Source organism: Colius striatus, chromosome 1 (genome assembly GCF_028858725.1).
Source record: "Colius striatus isolate bColStr4 chromosome 1, bColStr4.1.hap1, whole genome shotgun sequence".
Classification (NCBI taxonomy): domain Eukaryota; kingdom Metazoa; phylum Chordata; class Aves; order Coliiformes; family Coliidae; genus Colius; species Colius striatus.
The window spans coordinates 141,445,208-141,469,813 of record NC_084759.1 but is presented as its reverse complement, the minus strand read 5'-3'; the positions used below and the strand labels follow the sequence as shown (position 1 = coordinate 141,469,813).

Below are 24,606 nucleotides of genomic sequence, written 5' to 3'. Positions count from 1 at the left end.
GGACTGGGGTTGGGAAATAGGTTGTCTGAGGTGGGGAGATTGGCTTGGAGCATGGAATAATTTTTTCCAAGTCAAAAGAAGTTTGTGTGGATTTTGTTCTCTCTGGCTCAATCCATAGGAAATAATTTAACTTAAGAGGGACGCCTTTTGTTTTCAAGTTCAAGCATTTAAAGACATGCTTCAAATATGGAGAGTTTCCACATGATTAGAAATAGGGGAAAAACATACAAATTGCCCTCTAAAGAGAATTACTAGTGTCTGCATTTTGCAGATGGAGCAACTGAAGCAAAAGTTCAAGGTTTAACACTTTCAGAAGTGTCTTCTAATTCTCACATTCTATGTCTCATATTGGATACCAGTGCTAGACACATGGGTCAACATAAGTATATGAAAGCTTCAGATAGATGGACAGAGTTGACAATACCTTTTCTCTAAGACCCATCTGTGCTTAGTTCCTGAGACTTGACTGTCTCACTATGTAGTGAAGAAATCAGGAACTGTTCAGTACAGGAAGTGATTTATCTGCATGCAAAGCTGGTTCAACCACAGGCAGACAGCACAGGTAACTTTGACAATCTTTGTTAGGATCAGTCCATCCCAGCCCATAAATAAAACCTGAAAGAGTTTGAAGTCATGAATTCAACCAAGCCTGAAGACTACATCTGGATGACTATTGTGGGCACATCAATATTTCATAATCTTTAAGAGAACAGAAGATACTTTGTGGTTACATTCACAAGACTACTTTTTATAAGCAAGGAGACAGACATTCTGTTTAAAAGATGAGACTGATATTTTTTTATCCATGTTACAAAAATAATTATAACATCATGGGAAAAGTCTTCAAAGATACTGAATTTCATGTCTTTGGGTTGTCATTATACCTTCAAAAATTGGTGCTAAATATTTATACATTTCCAGGCAGTGCAATAGGGATTTATTTGGTTTGTGGTGATTTTTTTTCTTTTTTTCCTTTTTTTAAAAATTCAGGAAAAAAGTAGTTTGAGTTCCTCTCTTGAAAATGTTTTTTGGAGTGAGCAGTACAGTTTTTGTTGTGACTGTGTGAGGTGCATGGCAGAGCAGTAGGTTATATACTTCACACACCTCTCATACTAGTGCTGACAGTTGTTCTGTGATCAAAATAAAATTTTAACAGGATAAAAAAGATACTGTTGTTATTATTAACTCTTTTTAAATTCCTACTGCTTCTGGGAAAAAAAAAATGTTCCGTTCCCGGTCTGTTTAGCCTAGCATTAACTTATAACTTAATTGTGAATGTTTTCAAAAGCGCAAGAATGACTTAAGTTTCACAATGGTAAGTCACATTTGAAAAGTAGCCATAAGCACTGTATATCATTGATAAACAGGCCAAACTGTTCAACTACTCATGGTAACGTTCTTGTAGTGCATACTTTATTTTTGTTGCTGAAATAACTACTGTTGGTGTACCAAAGCAGCCTCTTTGTAAAAAAAAAAACCTCACATGTGCATTAGAGCACCCATCTTAATGTGACATTAAAATCAATACATGGGTTTGAGAAAGGAGAGAGAAGAAAAGAAAATTCTTAACAGGCATAAGTAGACAAGTGCAAAATCAGCATGTGTATGAAAACTTAATCACGCTAGGGTCTTGGAAACTGCTACCCAGTATCTCCTTTGACAGGACTAAAGCATTGCAAAGCTTTCTACGGACAGAATCAAGTCAGCACTTCCTTGTCAGGAGTTTTCTCTTGGTTACTCTTCTGTCTTCATTTTAAATTATGAAATATTTTTAAACTTGTTTTAAACATTTTTGTGTTTCATGAGGGCAAAAAGAAACATCAAATTCAGCAATGAAGAAGTATGATCCCATTAAAAATGAAAATCATTCCTGACTCTTGGAAAGGGCAATCAGTTACTCCTACACATGCCAATTCGTGCCCACCTTTATTCATGCTGCTAATTTGTACCACTTCATACATTCCGTTCAGTCTCTTTATGTTGTACTTCATCTTCATGTACCTGCATTGTTGCCACTAGTTATTGCCTATCTGATATTTGCCAAACTTAATTTATAAACTCTTCTAGAGAACTTGAAAGGCCCATAATTTAAGGTATTGTTCTTCATACTTGTATTTTTAATGACGTCCTCTGATGACCACATGAATTTATGTAGGCAGAAGGACCTACCTTTTTTCATTTCAGTTTTTTAAAAAAAGAACCACAAATAGCTAAGCCTGTGATATTCAAGCTACACTGGAGCCTCCTAGCAGGAAAGAGTTACTCAAAGGCAGTGTAGGTAGTTTTCCAGCACCAGTACTTTCATGGTCTAGTGGAAATGCAACAATCACATGACTGGGAAACAGAAGGTATGACCAAAAAAAACTTAAGCCAAACCCTCTTCATGACAATCCAATGTATTTCTGTGACTGGAACAACAGTGTGTAACTCCTTTTTAGTTAAGATTAAATGAGACAAGAAGTTTCATGCATGGATGTCTAGAGATTTCTACCTTTACTTGTGTTTAAATAACTAACTATAACTAAGTTTTTGGAACAATGCTGCTAAGTCCATGATTGTTCTGAATTGATGTGAAAATTGAGCACATTCAGACAAGGTAAATGAAAAATTTAGACATTTTTTAGATTTTAGTCTGTCTCTTTACAATCAGTCCTCATTTGCCCCAAAGTGATCTACTGTGTTCAAGTTTACAATGCTTTCTCAGCCCCAGCAGTGCTCTCTATCCTGTATTCATTACAGCGTTTTCTCATTATGACATTCTTCCATCTTTATCCCAGACTCTCTGGCATTAATCAGATGATTTCTTTGAACTTTGCTGTGTGTAGGAAAGTAGTCTGTCTTTACATGTTATGTCCTGATAGATCTGAGCCATTCAGGAATGTATATGTTATGTCACATTCACCAGATGCAGCAATGAAGATAAGAAGTAGAAAACCCTCTGTGGTCTCTATGAGAAGAGTAACGCATGAAGAAAGTTTTGCCCATGTGAGAGATGCTAGATTGGCAAAGTCATCCAGCTGAGTTTGTTAATTTGCCATATTGTTTCAGGCAGATGAAGCAAGAAAATCCCAGGAGTTATAGGATTGGATTTTTTCTGTCAAGGTTTTGTCTGCGTGAGACACTGCTACTCTGTGCATAATAAATTATGATCATTTTAGACGGGAGAAGTAAAGCTTACAAGGTATTCAGGCTATAGCCTATGTTATCACAGAATCTTAAGGATTGGAAGGGACCTCAAAAGATCATCTAGTCCAACCCTGCCCCGCCAGAGCAGGTCCACCTAGGACAGGTCACACAGGAACTTGTCCAGGTGGGTTTTGAATGTCTCCAGGGAAGGAGACTCAACAACCCATCTGGGCAGCCTGTTCCAGTGCCCTATCATCCTCACAGTGAAGAAATTCTTCCTTGTATTTCTTTGGAACCTCTTCTGTTCCAGCTTATACCCGTTGCCCCTTGTCTTATCACAGGACATCACTTAGAACAGCCTGGCTCCATCCTTCTGACACTCACCCTTTACATATTTGTAAACATTAATGAAATCAGCCCTCAGTCTCCTCTTCTCCAAGCTAAAGAGCCCCAACTTCCTCAGCCTTTCATCATAAAGGAGATGCTCCACTCCCTTAGTCATCTTTGTGGCCCTGTGCTGAACTCCAGCAGCTCCCCGTCCTTCTTGAACTGAGGGGCTCAGAACTGGACACAATGTTCCAGATGTGGTCTCACGCGCGCAGAGTAGAGGGGGAGGACAACCTCTCTCAACCTCCTAACCACAGCCCTTCTAATACACCCCACCCCAGGATGCCATTGGCTGATTTTTCTCTTTTCTTCCTCCCTTAAGGAATATGTTCTAATCTAAGAATTTTATTCATAAGGGAATTCTGTCTGTGTGATATCACAGATCTCCATTAGAGATATCCTCCCACTGAAAGAAAAATGAGAGGACTTTTATAGCAAAATATAGAGTAACTTCCAGAGTTTAAGACAATAAGGACGTGTCAGACTCACCATAGTAAGCCTAAAATAAGACTAAGAAAATCCTCTATCTCACGTTTGATTCCAGGACTCTGAATGTCCTCTTGAATGATTTATAAAAAATGAGGGGTTTATGCTTTTTGCCTATTAGAACTGCGAGCTTTAAACTGGTACTATACTGAAGGCTTTGTCTTCAGCTGCACATGATTTGGAGGTAGTGTGCCTAACCAAAGGGGAAACAAACATAACATTTTATCTCATGGAATCCTTGTATAGTGAGTTTGTCTATAGGACAAATTTAATTCAGGTAATTGAAGCATCCTCAGAGTCCAATATGTCGAGAAGGCTAGGCCAGTAAATAAGGATCAAGCACCATGCAGAGAACCCAGATCCTACTGCAGGCACACAGTTCCTGAAACCTTCACATTCTGTCTGTACTGTATAAAGCAGGGAAAATAAAATGATGATTTTTAACTACCCTCAGATGCCCTCTCCCAGAGGAAATTCATTATTCTCATTTGTAGCATCCTGTCAACTTGGATGTGCCAAAACACTTTACTGAAGGGCAAGGATGGGACCTAGAACAACTCTACATGTTGTAGTTCTTCCTGTATCTCAGCAGGCAGCAGTGATGTTTGCCTTATTTCATCCCTGGCACCTCACTGTCTGGCCTGGGATTGCCCTTCTGCTTGGGCTTGCAATGCCCTTCCCAGCCACTGAGACAAGGCAGCTCATGTTATTGCAATAATTCCATTTTGCAGCTGTTGAAATAAACACATCCAATTCAGTTATTTGGCTTATATTAGCTTTTTTTTTTTTTTGTGCACAATTTAAGTTTTCAACTGTAATTTCTCATTGTTTTCTGCACAGCCAAAGAAAATTAATATTGCTTTATATAGTTGAGGAAATAATGTAATTGAAGTAATAAATACAGAGAATTCAAGAAATCCAAAATGACAGTTCTTTCAAGAAAATGGCAAAGAAATGTGAGCCACTGCCTGTTTCTATATGCTGAATAGCACATATTATGCTTAAGTTTTAAACAAATACTAACTGACAAGAGGACAATTTTTTTTTTCAGTATGTCTATACTTACAGCAAAGTTTAGTTGACAGTCATCTGTTTTGCACATGGTTTGTGTTTATATACTGTCACTGGCAGACAGAGTGACTTAATTTTACCCTCCTGATGCAGGTGAGGTTAAGGTATGTACAGCATACTAGTGGAGAATTTTGGTTTCCCTTCAATATGAGGAGACAGGAGAAGTGGTGTGATCAAAGCTTCCAAAGTGTGAAAAGTTTGTGTGTAGGTATAGAAGAGTAAAATAAGCTGAAGGAGACAATATACTTGGAAGTTTACTGCCATCAAACCTATGTGATAAAGGTCATTGACAACAGAGGGAATTACTGCAAATACATTTGGAAAAAAATGGGCTTATGAATCTTAATTCTGTTTTAAACTTTATTCTTACATTCAATAATATCAGCTTTTGCCAAGTCCTGTTCCTTTATTCTGTCTTGAGCTCTAAAAGCTGTAGGAAATGTGCCTTCAAGCAGATTTCTTACATTCCCCTTCATTCTTGAACAAGACTTCTCAACCATCTGTACCAACTCTCCAGCACATGCAGCACTGTGTGAAGACAAGTTGCACCACCTTTCCCATGTCATTGCCTAGCTGTTTTTAATCTCAAATAGCCACTTAGTTTTGCTTTCAAGTGGAAAGGGAGTGGAGAAAAAAGGAGAGAGCCATCTGAACTAAATGTCCTCATTAAGCTTATTTCTTCATAGTTAACTTTAATCTCTACATGTCCTTTAAGTCCTTCATTTACTTAGGTCACAGGTACTCAAGGGAATAATCTGATTCTGGCATAGCATCTCCCAAAAGTAAAGATCATTTCTGTGAGTAGGACTTACAATCAGGACCTAAAGTGGATTTCCTTGAGTAGTACGACCTCCAGAATAATGTAATTTATGTCAGAAAACTGGATGTAGCAAAAAGAGGTTTGTCTTAGTAAAGATTACTCACAGAAACACAGACTTCTTGTTGTAATAAAGATTTCTCTCATATTTAAGAAATGCAAATAAAAACAGGGAAATATTTACTATTTGATCTTGGCTGTGTAGCTCTTTTAAAAATAACACTAACTACAAATGTACCCAATAACTGTGTCAGCCTTTATCCCACCAATTCCTGTGCATGCTGGCATGATTATTCAACATGCCTTTAGAAGAGAACAAAACAAACAATCTCAATATCATAATGTGGGACCACATTATAGTGTAGGCAGTCCCTTCCAAATGAAGAAAATAAAACCCACACTGACATAAAAAGCAGATATGGAGATAGTAAAAAAAAATAGCTTGATTCAGTAAGAGATTTTTCAGAAGAGCTCTAGATGGATTAGACTTTTTCTAGTACCTTTTTTTCTACCTCCTTCAAGTGATGTGAGAGCTCTCATTCAGAATGGGCGTAGGACATGATTCTGAGAAACCCCATGCCATTCAAGATGCTTCTCTCAAAGTATCTGAAAATCTAAGAATGCCATTTGCTATCACCTAAGAACAGTTTATGTTGTTTAGATATCATAGAATCATAGAATGGTAGGGACCTTTAGAGATCATCTAGTCCAACCCCCCTACAGGTCCACCTGGATAAGGTCACACAGGAACATGTCCAGGTGGGTCTTGAAGACCTCCAAAGAAGGAGACTCCACACCCTCCCTGGATAGCCTGTGCCAGGGCTCCCTCACCCTCACATCTAGATATGCTTTTGTCTGGACCGTAAAGGTGCAAAAGTATATATACTGAGAGCAACTAACTGGTATCAATAGCAAAATGTTGGGCTCTCAGTTGCTCATTTGCAATTGCTGGCTATTGTCAGATCCATGAGAAGTGAGGGAAGATACTACTCTTCCAGATCAGCAGGGAAGATACTACTCTTCCAGATCAACATAGTAAGGGTATTATCTACTCCATTTTCTTCTTACATTGTCTCCCAGATGACACCTCTACTGCATTTGACATTGTCCTAAGCTTACGTCAAATGTCATTTTGTACTTTGATTCCAATTGACTAAATTTTGCATTGCTTATTCATTTAAGATCTTGTAAAGGAGATATTTGAATTGCTTTGTTGATATTCTCTGAAGTGAATATACATATCTTCATTTTTTACTAAATTATTGGGACTGAGCACCTTGGAACATGCCTAAAGTTTTCTCATCCCATCTGTAAGAGGTGACTAATACACACTGGGTAGCATTCATCTTGGAAGTAGGACACAAGAGAGTCCATAGAAGAGTGTTTTGCTCAGGACACAAGGCAGTACATGGATACTCCTTGCTTCTGGAATCATTTGTTTTAATTCTATTTGTCCTGACCTTCTGAAAGCATTGTTAGAAGCTTGTGGTCATTGTTGTGATTTTCACAAAGCATTATCAAAATATCAACAAAGCAGGGAGCAGCAGACCAGTCAATTCTCTTAAGCAGAGAATACCTTTTAAATCTCCTGTGTAGTCTCCAAATAAATTATTTTTGTCACTGATGATCTGAATCTGAAATAATATTGTATCTTGTACAAGAGCTATAGGACAGAAAAAGCCAAAGCACACAACTGAAAGGAGACTAACCTGAGGGAGTATATGTAAAAATGTCAGTGGCTACATAGATCTATTGGCAACCTTCACTCTTCTCTATAATCTAGCTTCTCCAAAATCAGCCACTGCCTTCTGAGTTATGTCTGCTTGATATTAGTGTGCTAATTGAGAACACATGAATATTGGCTGGTATGAACGACTAGTAAACTTTCCTAAGCTGAAGAAGTTCGCTGATGGAATAAATAACTGAGCAGGTTAGGTGGGCGGTAGTTTGCCTTTGATCAGTGCTTCAGCATCTCTCCTGCCCAGTCTCTTAACATTTATCAAAGTTTTCTTTCTGCCAGGGAAAAGGGAAAGAGATCAGACATCTTTCTTAATCTCCCTTTTTCCCAGAAGCAAATCCAATTCCTGTTTAACACATGTAACAATAACCTATCCCATATGTGGTTTGCCCTTTGTTGCAACTGTTTCTTCTGAGTTGTCTGAATAGCTATGTCTCTTTTTTGGTTTTTCTTTCAGTTTTAGATTATCATCTCCTGGTTTGCCTTGCCACATCAATCACAATTCAGAAAACATCTGCTAACTTTCTGCAAACAATTTTTTTTTTCAACTTCAGTAGTGCTAAAGCTGCTCAATATTTTTACACCAGAAGCATTTTGACAAAGTAGCTGATAGAATAAAAGAAATAGAAATCATTATAAAAGTTCTATTTTGTAACTTTTTCATACAGCTTACTCAATTTTCTTTTCTTTAAGAGTGGAAAATTCTATAGAAATTCAAGTTCATTACCAGATTATAGAACTTCCTCTCTAAATTTTCTTTAAGCATCTCATCATTCAATCAAATGCCGTTCTTGCAGAAGGCTTCTCTTTTTGAAGGCAGTAGTGCATGCCCAGTTTGAGAACTGGAACACAGCAAATTCTCTAATCTTGGAAGTATAATCTGTTAGTTGTTTTCTTTTGTATTACTGTTAACACATTAAACCATCAGTTTGGCTGACATTTTCTTCTTGCTTTGCGTTGTCTGTTGAGTTTGGCGATTTTTTTAAATTTTTTTTCTGCAATAACTGCTGTTACTTGTTGTTCAGCACATTTGTGCCATTGGCATTTTCTCATAGGTCAATGCTCTACATTTTTTTTTTTTTTAGTATGTACTGAAAGTTACCAAAAGCTCCCTTTAATTAAGTTTGGTGTCTTGGTCAGGAATCAAACCATCAAATCCGCACTCAAGCTTTCCAGAGGTCTGTGTTAAATCTAGCAGTTCTGTTGTTCAGTACAAACAGTTAAGGAATTTAGGGTTGAGTCTCACACTTGCCCTCACAATATAGGTGAAAATTTAAGCTCAAGATTTAGGCTGTGTTTGCTGTTCACATTCAAGTATTGAGATTGTTACTTCACAGAAAATCTTGACTTTGGAGGGGGCTATTTATATTTGTAGGTTTCTGTATCTGTAAAGAATTTCATTTAGCTGCTCATTTTGCAGTAGGAGAACCTTATGATTCCCTCTTGACAGCTCATAATATGTAAAAAAATAAATAAATCCAAATTATTCTCTTAAAACTAAGATGCAAAATTGTTCATATTTGGCCATGTCTTTTCAAGGATTTTTGTACTGCACTATGCATTTTCATCAACATTGTTAGTATTTTAAAAAGAGAAAACAAACCCCAGTGTGTAACATCAGTGATCACACATCATGTGTTTTACATAAATTCTTTTGTTACTTGATCAGGTAATTTGCTATTTTTAGGTTCTCAAAATACTCCTGGAAATCCCGTATGACAGAAATTTTGAAAATGTCATTATAGCTCTCAAGAGCTTAGTCCCAAATACACCCATTAAGGACTGTGCAAAATTAAGAGGTGAAGTTTTCTTCTCCAGGGCTGTGAGAAGCCTGTTTGTTGTATGTGATGCTGTACTGCTACATAGATAACCATCTAAAGAGAAAGTTTTAGGGTTTGTCTTGTATTTTGATTCATTTTTTCTTCTTATGAGAGGGTAAAACTTAATGTAGCTCATGGAATGCCAGTTATGATAGGCTTGGAGCGTATAACCCATGAGATCTATTTTTGTCATCAGTATATTTTTCTCTAAGCACTACAAGACTGTAATATTATCACCTCAGGATGCACTTTTACATTTTCAGGATTCCTGTTAACATTTGTTACCTTGCGAGCTTTTACATTTTCTAAGCCTATTCAGAATTGATAAGTTGAAGCATCAGAAGCAGGACCTCAGACAACTAAAAGAGTTTATTATTCATAAAACGGAAAGGAGAGCTATGAGAACGAAAAGTTTAAAACAATGCTGTTCATGACCTTGAGATTTTGGCAACTTTGCCAAGGCTTTTGCAACCCAAGTCGTTATTCCCCCACTTAAATGCTGGTACACTTAAAGTTGAGACACAGATGCTTTGAGCCAATTTCGCTTACCACAATGTTTTAGCACTTACAGGTGTCCATAGTTCCTTGTTTCAAAAACTACATGCTTAGGACACAGTAATGTGTGTAGTGATTCCTCAAACCTGTGCACAAACAGCTTTTGGCATTCTGAAACAAAGTTTTTTCATCATTATCTCAGTTCAGAGGTTACTTATCTCTCAGTTTGTCAATTTTTATGCTCACTTAACCAGACCAAAAGCAGTACATGTTGACACATTCCTATCCAAGTTTTCTGACTGAATACAGCGGCACAGGACTAGACCAAAATTTGCTCCTTTACTGAAAAGGCAGTATAGGAAAGACTGTTCCGGGTCACATCTGTGCTTGAGCAAAAACATTTTTAAAATGTGGAAGTGCGATGGATCATTTCACTAAGAACTACTGCAATCTTCTGTCCAGACTGTTGTTGGTTTTGCATAGATGTGTAGGGAGCAGGGTGAATAGAAATTCTTCATGTTTGTCACCCATTGCAGTGATTAAGTATCAATAAAACCTTTCCAATGAGTATAAGTTTTCTCAGAGAATCCAGGATCTTCCTGTAAGCAGAAAATCAAAGTTATTTCCTGGGCAAAGGTGACAATAGATCCCTGCTGTCTCAGGAAATGCCAGGACTCTTGCGTGACCTTTTCCTGCCTTACTTCCATCTTTTGGGAATCCCTGTCTGGCAGTGAGTACTTGACTTCATCGTCCTCCCTCTCAGTGTAAGGCTACTTTACAGCCCACTCTGGTCCTTGCTCAAAATAGCCTCAAAGTGAACTTAACCAAACTTCATTTGTGGTTTTGCTTAAAATGGTCTTTTCTTCTGTAATGTGGAATTTTCAGGAGGCGGTTAGCTGATATTTCTCTTCATGCTCCTTCTCTATAAGCTGGTAGCTGCATGGGAGGGCCACTACACTTTTTTCTCACATTGCAAATCTGTAGATCTTGCCTGGACCTCATCCTCAGCTGAAATGAACTAAGATCAAATGACTGGAGAATAAAGTGGAGCTTGTAAGATCTACCTAGTGTTTTGGGACTGGAAAGATGATCAAGGACTTCTGATCGGCAAACAACTTTATAAGAAAGCGAGCACTTATATACTTTGAACAAAATGTATTTAGAAACGGGTAAAGCCTCCCAGGAAGGAAGCGGTTTACTTCTATGAGTGCGAGTAGAGGTTTCTGGCATCAGAGAGGCAAACAGCCTAAGGTGGTGTGTACATTTATCCAACCGTTCTCTTCAAGCACCCAAAAGCTAGGGCTGTTGTGTGGTCACCATGCTGAGGGCAGGCTGTATTGTTTTGCTGTTTTAATTGGGTCACTCTGACAAGCAGAGAATACTGGAGAGGAATTGCTTTCCAAGAGAAAAGGATCCAAAAGGAAGAGCTGTGTTCTGTTGTGGCTTTTGTTTTTGTTCTGCTGTTCCTTTTTTGCCTCAAAGGATCAAGCTAGGGTGGTATTGCAAGACTTGGCAAACATAAAACAATTGTGCTTGCATGCACGTTTCTTTTTGTATGAATCTCCTTTTGTGTGTGTGTGTGTGTGTGTGTATTTCAGTTTGAAAAGTCAATGAAAACATGGTTTGAAAACAGAGGAATGAGAACATTAGGAGCAGATGCCAAAACTTTCTTTTTCTCTATTCATGTGGCAATTGGTTTTGAATTTTATCTTTGTATATGTTTAAGTGGCATTACCTACTCCAAAAGTTACTATTTGGCTCAAGAAGCATATTTCCTGGGTTTTTTTTTCTTTTTTTTCTTTTCTTTTCCCTTCAGCTAGTTTTCTGTCCTGTTTCGTGTCTTTCCTTCCTATTCCAAGACTTTCTCTATTATTCTTGAAATAGAAATGACATCTTCAGCCCTAAGAAAGCTGCACTACACCCACAGAATTTGCTTTATCTAGCAATCTGCTGCTAATATTTTGAGACTCCAGCAAGACACTAAGGGACTACCTTCCTGAATTGTTACTGTACAGCTGTCCTTAACTGAACTGCACCACAGGAGTTCCTTTTGCACCACTGATGAAGAAAGTCCTGAACGTTTTCACTCGCAAATCATAGCAGAAGGGCTTATCTAAGATATCTTGCTATGACTGTGGCACATTTTGTGATAAAAAATGTCTGTCATTATCCAGGCTTCCTTTAAAATTGGTATAAAACCTTTCATTTTTATGAATATTTAATATTTTTCAGTTTTCTTAGGCAATGCCTATGTTTATTAAATGAGAAATGTCCGCTTTGGGGAATATTACTGTTTGTATTGCTTGTAGTGGCAGTCTCAGAAATAACTGTGATTTATGGGTAGGCCTAGTTCGTGTCTGGGGATGATGCACAAACTCTACCACTTAGAGTGGTTCCCAGAAGCAATCTGACTCAGGCCCTGTGTTGAGTCACAAATCTTCCCCTGCTTCCTCTTTGCTAGCAGAAAGTAGTAGTTTTCTTCCAACTGTATTAGCAGAAAAATAATTGCCTCCCACACCCTTGGCATTGGCTTAAGTATGAAAATCTCTGTGTGTTTATATGTGTATCAGGAGGCGGAGGAGAGATGGATGGAGTTGAAAGTCCTCTCCTTTTCCTTTTATTCCTGCTCATTCTCAGAAGGTCATTTGTATGAGGCTGTGCCTGCTTGTATTCCTGATTCAGGCAACACCATGGTGTAGGCAAAATATAGCCCTGCAAAACCAATGAAGGAGTAGACTTAGGGTATGCTTTCCCTGAAGAGCTGGAATTTTAATACGAAGAGAACAGGAAACCACCCTGTCCATCAAACCAAGTTTGATCAAAAATAAAGACACGTGCAAATCTGAGAGAGATCTGTGCTTGGAAAGGCCCAAATGCTTTTTCTGAGACCAACCTACTATTAGTTTCTTTGGATATGTTCCACAGTGTGACAATGCCAAGTGCATTTTAGCAACTGGGTCTGCCACACTCTTTTTTTTGTGCCATCTTGCTGAACATTGGTTGAAATCCAAAAAAGCTTGTAAGTACACAATGGGGTATGTAGGTAATCCCATTGCTTTAGGTGCAGACACTTACATGCCTAGAGATAAGCAGCTTCTTCAATAACTGCCTGAATTGATGAGACAGCAACCAGCCCCTCTCATGATTGTCTTCCTGAGAGAAAAATACAGCATCATATAATAGCTCTAAAATACCTGCAGCATCTGCGAGAACGTCTTTCCCATAGCTTTAAGAAAGATCAGTGTTGCTTGGTATAAGCTCTTTTCCTTCTTTCTTCATCATTCCCTTAGCTCCCCATTTGTGACCTAAACCTTTGGGTCAATTGCAGTTCTCTAGAGGCTGAAAGGTCTTGACCTGGTATAAAAAGCAATGCTGTTCCCATGTAATAAATATTTAAAACCTTTTATCAGTGTAAATAAATGCTAAATTCTGCAAGCCCAGGGAATGGCATTAATGTGTTTTGCTTACTGAAACATTTATGGAGTCGGTGTCAGCCAACAGAATGCAGCCGAGAGGGGGTTTTTCAAAGGTAAACTGAAGTGCTTTTAAAATAAATATTAAGAGCTGTTTAAGATCTTCAATTATTAACAGAAGAAAAACACAGGCTGAAAAACTGCAAACAATCCCTTTTGTGGTACTTTCCCTAACCTCTGTGTGGTTTTCTCCTTGTCCAGCATGGAGTGAGCTCCTCAAGGCAAATGCTGTGCTTTCACAGACGTCTGGAAAGTGTCTAGCACATGGAGAGAGCTTCCACAAGAGAACAAGTACCTTTAGAATGCCAAATATTTGAAACTCTTTTCTTTTTTTTTTATTTTTACTTGCCAGGATATAGATTAGGACTCTGTGTTTATGGCTGGCTGACAATGGCATTGCCAGCTTCTGTAAAGCAGTGTAAAAACACAGCTCTTCACTCTACTATAGGTCAGCAGTTATTGGCATCATCTACTTGAAATCCTTCTTTGCAGTCTGATCAGGTCACCAGACATTCTGATATAATTGTGATTATAAGCTACTGAGGTCACTGCTAGGAGTGCAAGCCTTACCCTTCACAAGAGACAAAATGCCAAAGATGCACAGTGGTATGTTAAGGTACAAGGCAAGAGGGACTATATTGCCCTTGTACTGTGACCACCCCTTTTGAGTGATACTTATGTGTTGCAGATTGCAAAGATTAAGAACTTGCATGAGCTGGGACAGAGAAGTCATTTTTTTTGTAAGTTCAACTGTCTGTCTTCCTCTGCACAGGGAAAGATCGTGTAAAAGTCCATACAGTTCTCACCACTGGTTAGAAAAAACTTTGTGACTGCATATAAGAGGATGATTCACCTGATTTCCTCTGATCAGAAATGCATCTGATGATCCACAGACATTGATCTGCACGTCAGGTTTCAGAACACAGATTTTATGTGTTTTGAAATGTGGATGTTTTTTTTTAAAAAGTGACTCTGTTTGTAACACTTACCCATGGCTCTCCACTAGCTCTTCAATTCTTCTTCATCTGTTATTGCAAGTCTCCTCCCTTGCTACTACACTGACTTTTCAGGCTGTCGAATCCTGGTTCCTCATACCATTTCTTGCAACAGCTATTCATACTATAAGTAGCTGCCTGAACTGAGAATAAGGTAACTTACTGGCAGAAGCTATATTGTAGTATTAAGACAGACAACAATGGGGGGAACATGGTGATGTGTGGATACCCCTTGCCCTTCTACAATTAGCATTCATTACATCTTCTGTATGTTTCTAAAGTTGTGTTGTGGTTTAGGCACATCAAGGGATGAAAGACCATGACTAGACTCAAGTACCAAAGACCTGAGAATTCCTAAATGGCAGTGGGGGCTTAATTGCTGCTTATGGTCCCGGACAAAACAGACCAGGCTACTTGGCTTGGGGAAGAAAACAGAAAATAATTTAATCCACCACCAACTAAAACATAACCATAAAGCCCAGAAACATAATGAACAAAAAAGCCCCACAGAGTAGTACAATGATGAAGAGTACAACCAGCCCTTTAAGACCACTTTCTCCCCACTCTTCCCCTCTTCTGGGGCTCAGAGCCATGATCCTGGTGTCTTTTTCTCCTCCTCCGTTGAACGGCCCAGAGGGGCAGGGAATGGGGGTTTCAGTCCGTCTATTCTCAATGGTTCCTGATGTTTGTCTCTCCTAAGGGTAGGTGGGCTCTGTTCCAGTCCTCCCTGCACCTCTGTGGGGTCCCTCACACACCCAGCAGCTCTGCACGGGCTGCTCCGATGTGCATTTATCCTGCAGCTCCTCTCTGCCTCTCATGTGGGTCTCTGCGGCCTGCAGGCTCTCCAGCACGACCTGCACCGTGGCCTCCTCCTCGCCCGTCCGGGCACACTCACCTGGAGCTGCTGGTGGCTTTAAGTCCTGCCGTTGCCCTGCATGGGTTGCAGGGGTACAACCTGTGTTCTCACCACAAGTTGCAGAGGCGTGTCTGGTCCGACAGTCCTCCTTCCTTCCTCCTTCTCTGACTGTGAGGTCTGCATGGTCACCTCCATCTTGTACCACTCTTATACCTCCTCCCAAGCATTTCAAATTCCCATCCTTAAGTAGTGATCACAGAGGCATCAGATTGGCCCAGCTGGGCTGGAGGTGGGTCTGAATCCAAGAGCCAGGGGAAAGTCTGAAAACTCTTTACAGGGTCTGTACTGCAACCCTCTCCCCCGTTACCAAGCAAAAGCAGCTCCTTGCTAAACCATGACAAGTTGCTGCACAGTTAGCAGCATTCAACTTTTAGAAACTATCTGAAAACTGTAATGGTGATGTATGTAAGCTTGCTAATTAATAAAATTATCTGAATTTAAAACCAGACTGCCCTAATGGAGTACTGCACAGCACACACATTGATTCATGAAAACAGTATTCGGTAGCTCTTCTCGTCTTCAAAGTTGATTTATTATTGTTAAGAAACTTTTCTCTAATTAAGCTAGCTGAAGCTCCTGTAAATCTGGTGGTTCATATTCCCCTTGGCTGTCTAAACACTTTGTCATTTTATGTTTATGGTGCAAACCTTCAATTTCACAAGCACTGATTTGTTAGCACAGAGGGCATAGTTTTGTGCAGATATTATCATCTCTCGACATCTGTAGTACGCTGAAGTACTTTCATGACATGGGTGATAATGAAGATACATTTAAAATGAAAAAGGATTTTGCCCTTCATTGTGTTTTTCCTTAGTATCCTCTCAAGAGCAATAGCTATATCTTATAAAGAATATTAAATCAATTAAGGGTAATTTACATAAAACTTAGTATTACAACTCTTAACCTTGTACTCTGGGCTTCATTTTGGATTAAGAAGACTCCTAAAATTCCTAAAAATGGAGGCCTTCATTTTCTTCCGTATAGATTTATTTGAAGCTACAAATATTTTAATGTGCAAAGTTTATGGATTTTTTTTCAGGTTAGTAGCCATCATATTCTTCTAACTTTCTTGTCCTGTACATTGTTTGGGAGAAGATGAGACATTATTTTAATGTTCTGGTGAACAATATATTCTCAACTGCTGTTGAGTGATGTGATGTGGACTGCAATTCCTTTTCTGTATATGTTCAGAATTAGCAGACTGAATGAGGTGAGCATCTAGGGGGGGAAAATTTCACTGCCTCATGTAATCACAGCAGTATTTTTTTTCCCCAGAGACTTTGCTTATCCAGAGTGAGTACACAGAGGTAACTGGGCTACTCTGTATATCCTGTTCTATAGGATGAGTTTTGATCCTACCAGCATAGTGCTTCATGTAAGATTCTCTTTGTGAAGCCAGAATGTTTTATGCTGAATAACACTCCCTTTGACTAGGAGCATGAACCATTAACAGATGACTGAACTATCTGCAGACACCTGAAAAAAATGTTCTGACTTAGAGAAATGCTAGTAGCCAGGTTTAGATTACTGACAGACAGTGAAAGATTTTGTTGGCCTGGCAGCTGATGCCACCTTTGATTGCTTTTGCAGTGTTCCATCATGGCTGGGGAGCAAATGCAAAGTCTCAGTCTTAGCTGTGAACAGACAAGTGGATTGCCTGCGAGTGAAAGTGCTTGTCGAGAGATGTGTCATCATTATTAGAAAGTATTTAAATCAGTTTTTTAAAAGTAATAAAATTAAAATCTAAGATCTTAGATGATAGATTTCAAAGTTAATAGTTATCACAAACTCTCTTGGCAGATGTATAACAGACATTTACAACTCATGAATCACATTTTTTCAAAAATTACGGCTAATATCAACTTCTTTGAAGAGATGACAGCATTTGCTGTAGACATTAATGGCTTCTGGCTCTCAGTCTTTGTAAAATCATGAGCTCATAATTGTTCTGATGTAGGTATTTGTAGACTGTAGGGTTCTAGAGGCCTCTCAATACTTCCGTTGTTAATAACTTGCCAGTGACAGTGGATCTCATCAGTTGCCACCAGTGATAACAATTTTGAGATCTTTATAAATGCAAATTCCTACTAAAGGCTTTTGAGACTGGCTTTTTTGTTCCGGTTTTACAAATGAGGAGAAGACGACAGTGAGAGGCCCATGAATCTGCAGCTTCAGTCAACTGCATCTGAGGGTACAATTGGTTAACACTTTAGCAAACTCTGCTACAAGTCAGCTTACCTGGGTCAGTCTGGAAATGTTGGGTTCACTCATGATTAGGACTTACACCAGTCTTATGCCTTAACAAGAGCCAGGTAATATTTTGTTAATACTTCCTTCTAGGGACCTGGACAACCTCTGTTATAGAGAGATGCTTAAATCTTGGGGGAAAACCAGCACTACTGGTTCTGACTCTCTGTTCAGACTGAAGAAAGCTGAGGTGGATCTGGAGCACAGGGAGATCCTAAGAGACTTTCAGTCAGTGTAGGTTTGATGGTCCTTCAGCAGGTCAGGCTCTACCTGAGACTGACTTGACCTCTGAAACAACTCCGAATCAGACTAGGACCATGACTGCAGTTTCATCTGCACCCCTACATGTTTGGGGTACAGCTCTACATTACCTCAGCATCCACCTTCTTGCACATCTCACTGCCATTCTTCAGTTCTGGTTGTTTACTGTTCTTCCCAAGCTTTAACTCTCCTCAATATTGTCTGGAGATCACCTTAGGTCTGATTTCCAAGAAGAGGTAAAATAGCTAATGTATTCCCTTCCCAGGGTTGTGGTATTTTGGTGACAGATAAGGTAATATCCGTTTTACTTTAGTCTGTGATCAAGGCTGCAATGGTAAATTCATTAAATGCTGGGGATTTTCTGGAGAGAGATGACCTGTAAATGTACATCTTTACATCATCAAGATAATGAGTTCAAGCAAGAAGGAATGAAATAAAAATGACCTGTTATTTTGTAATCTATAGTCTCTCTAAATTTTTTTATTTTGCTGATAAGTGCTTCTTCTGTTCTCTCTGCAGGTCTCCAGGTGGTTTTAAATTCAATTATCAAGGCCATGGTCCCTTTGTTGCATATTGCTCTGCTGGTGCTGTTTGTCATTATTATCTATGCTATCATTGGACTGGAGCTATTCATGGGGAAGATGCATAAGACCTGCTACCATGTGCAAGGAGGACTGATAGGTAAGGGGAACCCTGTGTCATACACAAATTTTCTGAAAGACTTTTTCCCTGTTCATAATGGAGCATTTGTGCTGGCACAAGAAACATGTGGCTGTTGCTTCCTGCTGTGTACTATTTGGGGTCATGGTTCCTCTCTTCTGCTTCTTCGATATGAATCACCTTTGATGTTGAGAGGCTGTTTCTGATGGTGAGAGTTTAGCATGCTCATCTTGGGCACTCAGTTGTGGCCTGTCTGTAAAGGCTACATGCAAAACCGTCAATTCCTGATGAACAAAGTAGTGGACTTTTTAATGTTGACCTTTGGTGCTACAACCCAGCCTAGATTCTTTAACAAATCTCCCAGAGGTTCAAGCAAATCATCAAGTAGTGACGATTTCTCCGCTAGCAGACTGAACTACAAATGAGATGGCATCATGGAAATGAGAAACTCTTATATTTTATTATTAATCTTGTACACAAATACATCTTCATTTTAAACTACTATCGATGTAAAGGAATAAGACATTGAAGACCAGTACCCTTTTTTTGTTTTTAATCACAGACTGTGACCTTGGTTAGAAATGCAGCTAATACGAAAGCAAAATTATATTAATAAGAAGAAACTTTTTGCCCCAAATCCATCAGGAAAGATCTTTCAAAATATTTACAGAAAGAGATAATAAAAATTTGAAATAAATAAATCGTATTGTCACTCATCTAAACATCTGCTCTTTTTCATTTGATTTATTGAACTTGCACAGCAATGATTTCCCATGTGGTGGTGAGTGCCAAGGTCTAGGGACCAGTTCAGCTTGTAATCAAGAAAACATTGTACAGTAGGAAATTGTTTCAGAAGTTCTGTATTTTCTGCTTTTATAGCATCAGCAGATTTCATTTTCAGGAAATAATGCTAGAACTATAGTGAAATTATCAGTCTGGTGTACATCTTTAAAGGGTATATATCTTTCTCCATAGTGTCTGGAATTATTTACATTAAAGCATCTAATTTTAATATTTCTGTTTCTTGTATGCTTCAATGATCAGAATTTTATCTTAACCAATGGAAAACTACATTTTTGCCTTATAATATGAAAAACAAACGTAATTACCTGCTCCCACACACATATACCTGCACTTGTTATAAACATAGCACAAAGCTCTGAAAACAGCATATTTTTTTAAAATCCTATTGCAGGAGGTTTTGTGCTTATAAAAATGTTTTCTGTAGCATGTTTTATATACCAAAGCATTTGGGTGGGCTTGTTGTACAGGTTCTCAGCAATCTGGAAACACGTGTACAGAATAAGGGCTGTGGAATCAAGCAGTAGTCTTATAGAACTTCTGAGTGCCACCTGGCTATTGAATAAATGCCACACAGCTTCTAAAGTCCAGAAGCGCTGAGCTCCAAAGACTCTCTGCTGTAATTTAGAAGTAGCCCAGAACCATATAAACCTATCTCCAGTGCACTGAAGCCTGTCTGCTGCAGTTCAGCCTCCTTCTGCAGAGTGCCATTCAGTGTTGCATTTCCCTTCCAAGATTAACCCAGGTGCCAGATGACCATGGTACCAAAACGCTGGTTGTAAGATGCAGCCCAAAGAAATGTAATAGACTTGATCTAATGTTCTCTCTCATGTTGAAAGACATTTCATTTTTGTCTGTAAAACTTTACAGCTTGACTGTAATCTTTATGAAAAGAAAGTGAAGCACAAGAAAAAAATCCTCTGCCTATTAAAATTAATACAGTTTCTTGTGCATTCCTACAGAAATCTCTCAAGTTCGTTGCAAAATGTGTTTGTTAAAATCAGATATCCTTCACTCACTTATTGGTATGTCAAGCAGCAATTAGTTCTCTTCATCTCCATTTTCTCCTTCCTCTCTTTTAAGATACGCCTGCAGAAGATGACCCATCTCCCTGTGCCCCGCAGTCTGCACACGGGCGGCAGTGTCAGAATGGCACCGAGTGCAAGGCAGGCTGGGAGGGACCTAAACACGGCATCACAAACTTTGACAATTTTGCTTTTGCCATGCTGACAGTGTTTCAGTGCATTACGATGGAGGGCTGGACAGATGTGCTGTACTGGGTACGTATCAGAAAATGATAAGCTGAAGCCTGCTCGGGTGATAAGGCTATGTCAAAGCTTCAGGGCTTTTGCTCTCTTGCTTGTTCTATATAGTGAAGGCACTGTTGCTAGCATGGAGCTTTAATTAACTCAGAACATTAGTGGGTAAAATGTGAGAGTTTATCTTGTGCAGTTAATTCATATGTAAATGTTGACTTTGTGTTGATATTTTCATGTTGAAAGCTGGCACGTGGCTTATTGGTTTGAAGATTTGTTGAACAGAATGTTGTGTAAAGACTCTTTCTGCAGGAGTGAAATATCTCATACATCTCCAGATTACTATGACATACATTTGTGACAACTGTGTGCTCTACCTATGGCACCAATGTTACAAAGGCACTACATCTATCAGCTCATAGGTTCTATAAGAAGGGCCACGCAAATCCCTTTTCATGCCAGAACTACAACCGGTTCTGACTTTGATTGTAATAGTATTAGAATAAATTCTCCTATTTCTGATGTTGCTATTGACCATGGTTGCACGTTTAGCCAAAACATGGTATTATCTTTAATCTAAATGCAGTCTCATCTCATCTTTTATCCTAATTTTGGAAGTTTCAACAGCTTTAGTTTCCACCTTGTAATCCCTAGTGTGCTGGGAAATTCAGTGGCAATACAGTTATACTATAGGAGTTAGAATCAGATTTAGCCTTCAGCTATAACCCAGATATAAACATGTTTCTGGATTCAGCTCCTGACATCAACTTTTGTAGCAATATGATACAGTTCAGGAATTTAATTCACACACAGCTTAGTCCTATCTGCATAAGGCTAAGCTGGACTCTCACTAAGTTTGAAGACTGACATATTATGACACTTGATTCTCCAAGATGGTAGGATGCGCTATGGTGTATGATGGAATTTAATTCAAGAAGAACCAAAGCACACAAAAGAGTAATCTGGACTGAGGCAACTTTCACTGTTAATCAACACCAGCTTCTCTCTTACATGAGCCTGAAGCTGTCTTCTACCACCAACAAGATTTCCCTTTGAAAATTTAGCTTATCTGTAATAGATAGTCTCTATGTGGAGCAGCTAGCTGTTGTCTCTGTATCCTTGTAAATTTAGATTAGACTGGTGACTCGAGCTTCCTTCTAGTGCCTGAGATAACAGGCAGAGATCAAACTACAGGGGCAGACTGGGTCTCAGAGCACAGAAATTGCCTTTACTTGAAAGGAGGGTATAGATTCATAAAATAATGAAGAACAGAATACAGAAAGGGAACTGGGCAAAACTACTCTGCTATGACTGTCTATAACGCACCTATCTTTTTTAACACATTTAGCTCATATTCCTTCAGTCTGTGTAACTGAGAGGATTTCGAAGTAGTTCAGAGGAAATAGGAGAGAGTAAAAACTAGAAGAAGTGAACATGAAAATAGGTTTTATTATTGTAAAACCTATCGACAGTCATTTTCCCCAAAGGCTCACGTAATGAAAGACCCTGCCCATCCCCACACTTTTCAGTCCAAGCATCATTTGCATGACTGGATGCAAATCATTCAGAACTCAGTTATCAAATAACAGGAGCCAAAAGCATATACTCACCGCTAAAGGATTTTCTGCCATGACTGCTGCAAATGGTCTGGGTTTTTTAGAGCAACCTGGATTTCAGCTGATGGCTTTTGTTTGGTATTCTGATATTTTTTTTCACTGATTTCCTGAGTTGCTATTTTTTCTTGGGAGACAGTATGACAAACTGAGCCCTGAAATTAATACTGGTTAATGGTCATTGGTTTTTAGGGGCATCTGTTTAGTGAGCCTTTGAAATTATAGTGTTGATAGAATACTTGTTTTGAAAACAAAATAAATATTTATTGCCATCACTTCCCAGTTATTCCTAGACAAGACTACAAAAGTATTATCACTGAACAGAAAATTTTGGTAATTGAAGAAGAGGAAATTTAGTTTGTAAAGAAAAAAACATATCAGCTATGTTTAAAGGCCATGAAATATAAAGTTTAAATAAATACCTGAACACCTGAATGGTCAGATATACTCAGTTAAGATGTTGTAAACAACCCTAAGAGTATTGTTGTACCATATGACTTTTTGCCTCTTTGTGTTATACTGGCAAAGTGGATAGAAGTCATCTCTCATCAGTGTTTGCTATTTTTGCAACATTTCAATTTCTGGGAGTGAAGGAAGAATTTTAGTAAGTAAGTGAGGTAGGATGTAAATATATATTTTAAACCATGTGTAAGCCACTGTTTCTTTATTAAAATGTGACTCATATAACTCAACTCCTTGCCCTTTACCTTTTCAGCCAAGAAAGAGTGGATTTGTGATAGTCAACCCTTTGGGTCCTGCATCTCCACAAGAGTACAGAGATAGAAGGCTGTTCTTTTCCCAGATAGATAATGCTTTGAAACATCTCCTGGATCCACAGTGAGGTCATGGAAATTAAAATTAGCTTTATTAGGAAATAAATCTGCAGTTAATTAAATTATAAATCCAGACTTAAAGATCTTCTCTCTCCAACTAAATCCAGAGATAGAGAGTTGGTTGTCCATTTTACACTGAAAGTACAGATTAAAGAATGTTATAAGAAAATGTCTGTAAATCAGACAATTTTGCAACTGAAAATTTTCACTAATGGTTTTCAGAGGCTATTCCTTAAACTTAATGATAGAAGCTAACAGGTTAATAATAAAAGTGCTCAGCATGCAAAGTTGAAGCAGAGTGTTAGATTCTTAACTCTTTCACAATTCAGAGTAGACACCCAGGTTTGAATCTAGGGTCCTGCTGGGGTTAATGGCAAAATTCCAATTGATTACAAAAGGTTGATATCTCACCTTTTCTTTTGTAAAATCTTGATCGTTACATTGAGATCAGTCATATGTACAACATGGGGACCTAGAAATGTCTAATCGGCACCTTGACATCTGTTGTAATAGTCTCCTAAGGACATATGTGCAGATGTAGGGAGTTTTCTTTGCTCCCTCCTTAAACCTGAAAAGAAGAGCCCGACCTAAAACTCAGTAGAACAACAGATAAAGCTCTGGGCTGAATTAGTTGGATGGAAATGTTTAGACAGTGGAGCAATTCCCCTGGTTTGAACTTTTCTACAAGTCTCTTTCAATTATGTCTTCCTACTTTCTGGAAAATATTGTTGGAAAGAGAGCTAGATCTCTACATTCCTCCCAGTGGGAATGGAAAGAGATTAGCACATCTCAGCACATTGCCATGAAAAATTACTAGCAATTTCATGAAAACTATGTCTGTCTTGTGCCACACTTTGCAAGGTTAAATTTGCATGTTTAGAAGTTAGAAAGCTGTGTGATCTTCCACAAGCCCAGGGCCCGTAATCCACTTAGTAGCTCTTCAAATTTTACCTTCAGCTTCCTGCTTCCTTCTTCATGCTTCCCCTCATGTTTCCTCCAGCTTTCCAGCTCTGTAGTGAAGCCTGTCTCCTTTCTCATGGAGTCTTATTTCCCAACCTGTGATCCACATCCTCACAAAAAGAAAATCAGAAACAGGAAAGCCATAAACTTCTATTCCCTTAGAAGAACTTGACATCAATAAGATCAATACACTTTCCAATCCTCTTACTCAACAGATAATACTTGTGAGTAGATTGGCTTCTTTTGAAATTTGAAAGAAAAATGTCAGGGGAAACTGTTGGAAACTGCTGAAGTGACAGGTAAGATAATTACTCACAAGGAGACAGATTTTTAATGTGAAATAACTATATTGGGCAGGATGATAATCAGTGCAAAACAATCTTGTTGACTCTTTGCTGTAGAACTGACCTTTGTTGAAGAGAGCATTAAGTATTTATAAGAGTACATCTCCTATATTGTCTCAGTCTTACAAGGTTTACTTTGTCTCAGTATAACCGCCAGGTGGCTTTGTCTCATATACAGTTAGTTCATAAAATCATTTTGGTAGACAGGAACCTCTTATGTCACATCAGAATTTTTCATGTCAAAAGACTGAGCTTATTCCTCTCAAAACTCTCCTTAGTATATGATCACACAAGGCAGCTCACTGCC

General features: G+C 38.6%; 1 protein-coding gene across 3 annotated transcripts in view; it reads left to right on the top strand.

Annotated features, from left to right (window-relative positions):
* CACNA1C (calcium voltage-gated channel subunit alpha1 C) overlaps positions 1-24,606 on the top strand; it is a 486,392-nt gene that overhangs the window by 301,111 nt on the left and 160,675 nt on the right. For all 3 annotated transcript variants that reach the window (XM_062009912.1, XM_062009929.1, XM_062009919.1), the window contains exons 6-7: positions 18,352-18,513; positions 20,377-20,573. In XM_062009912.1, the coding sequence (XP_061865896.1) occupies positions 18,352-18,513; positions 20,377-20,573 (359 nt within the window). The remainder of the gene's footprint in view (positions 1-18,351; positions 18,514-20,376; positions 20,574-24,606) is intronic.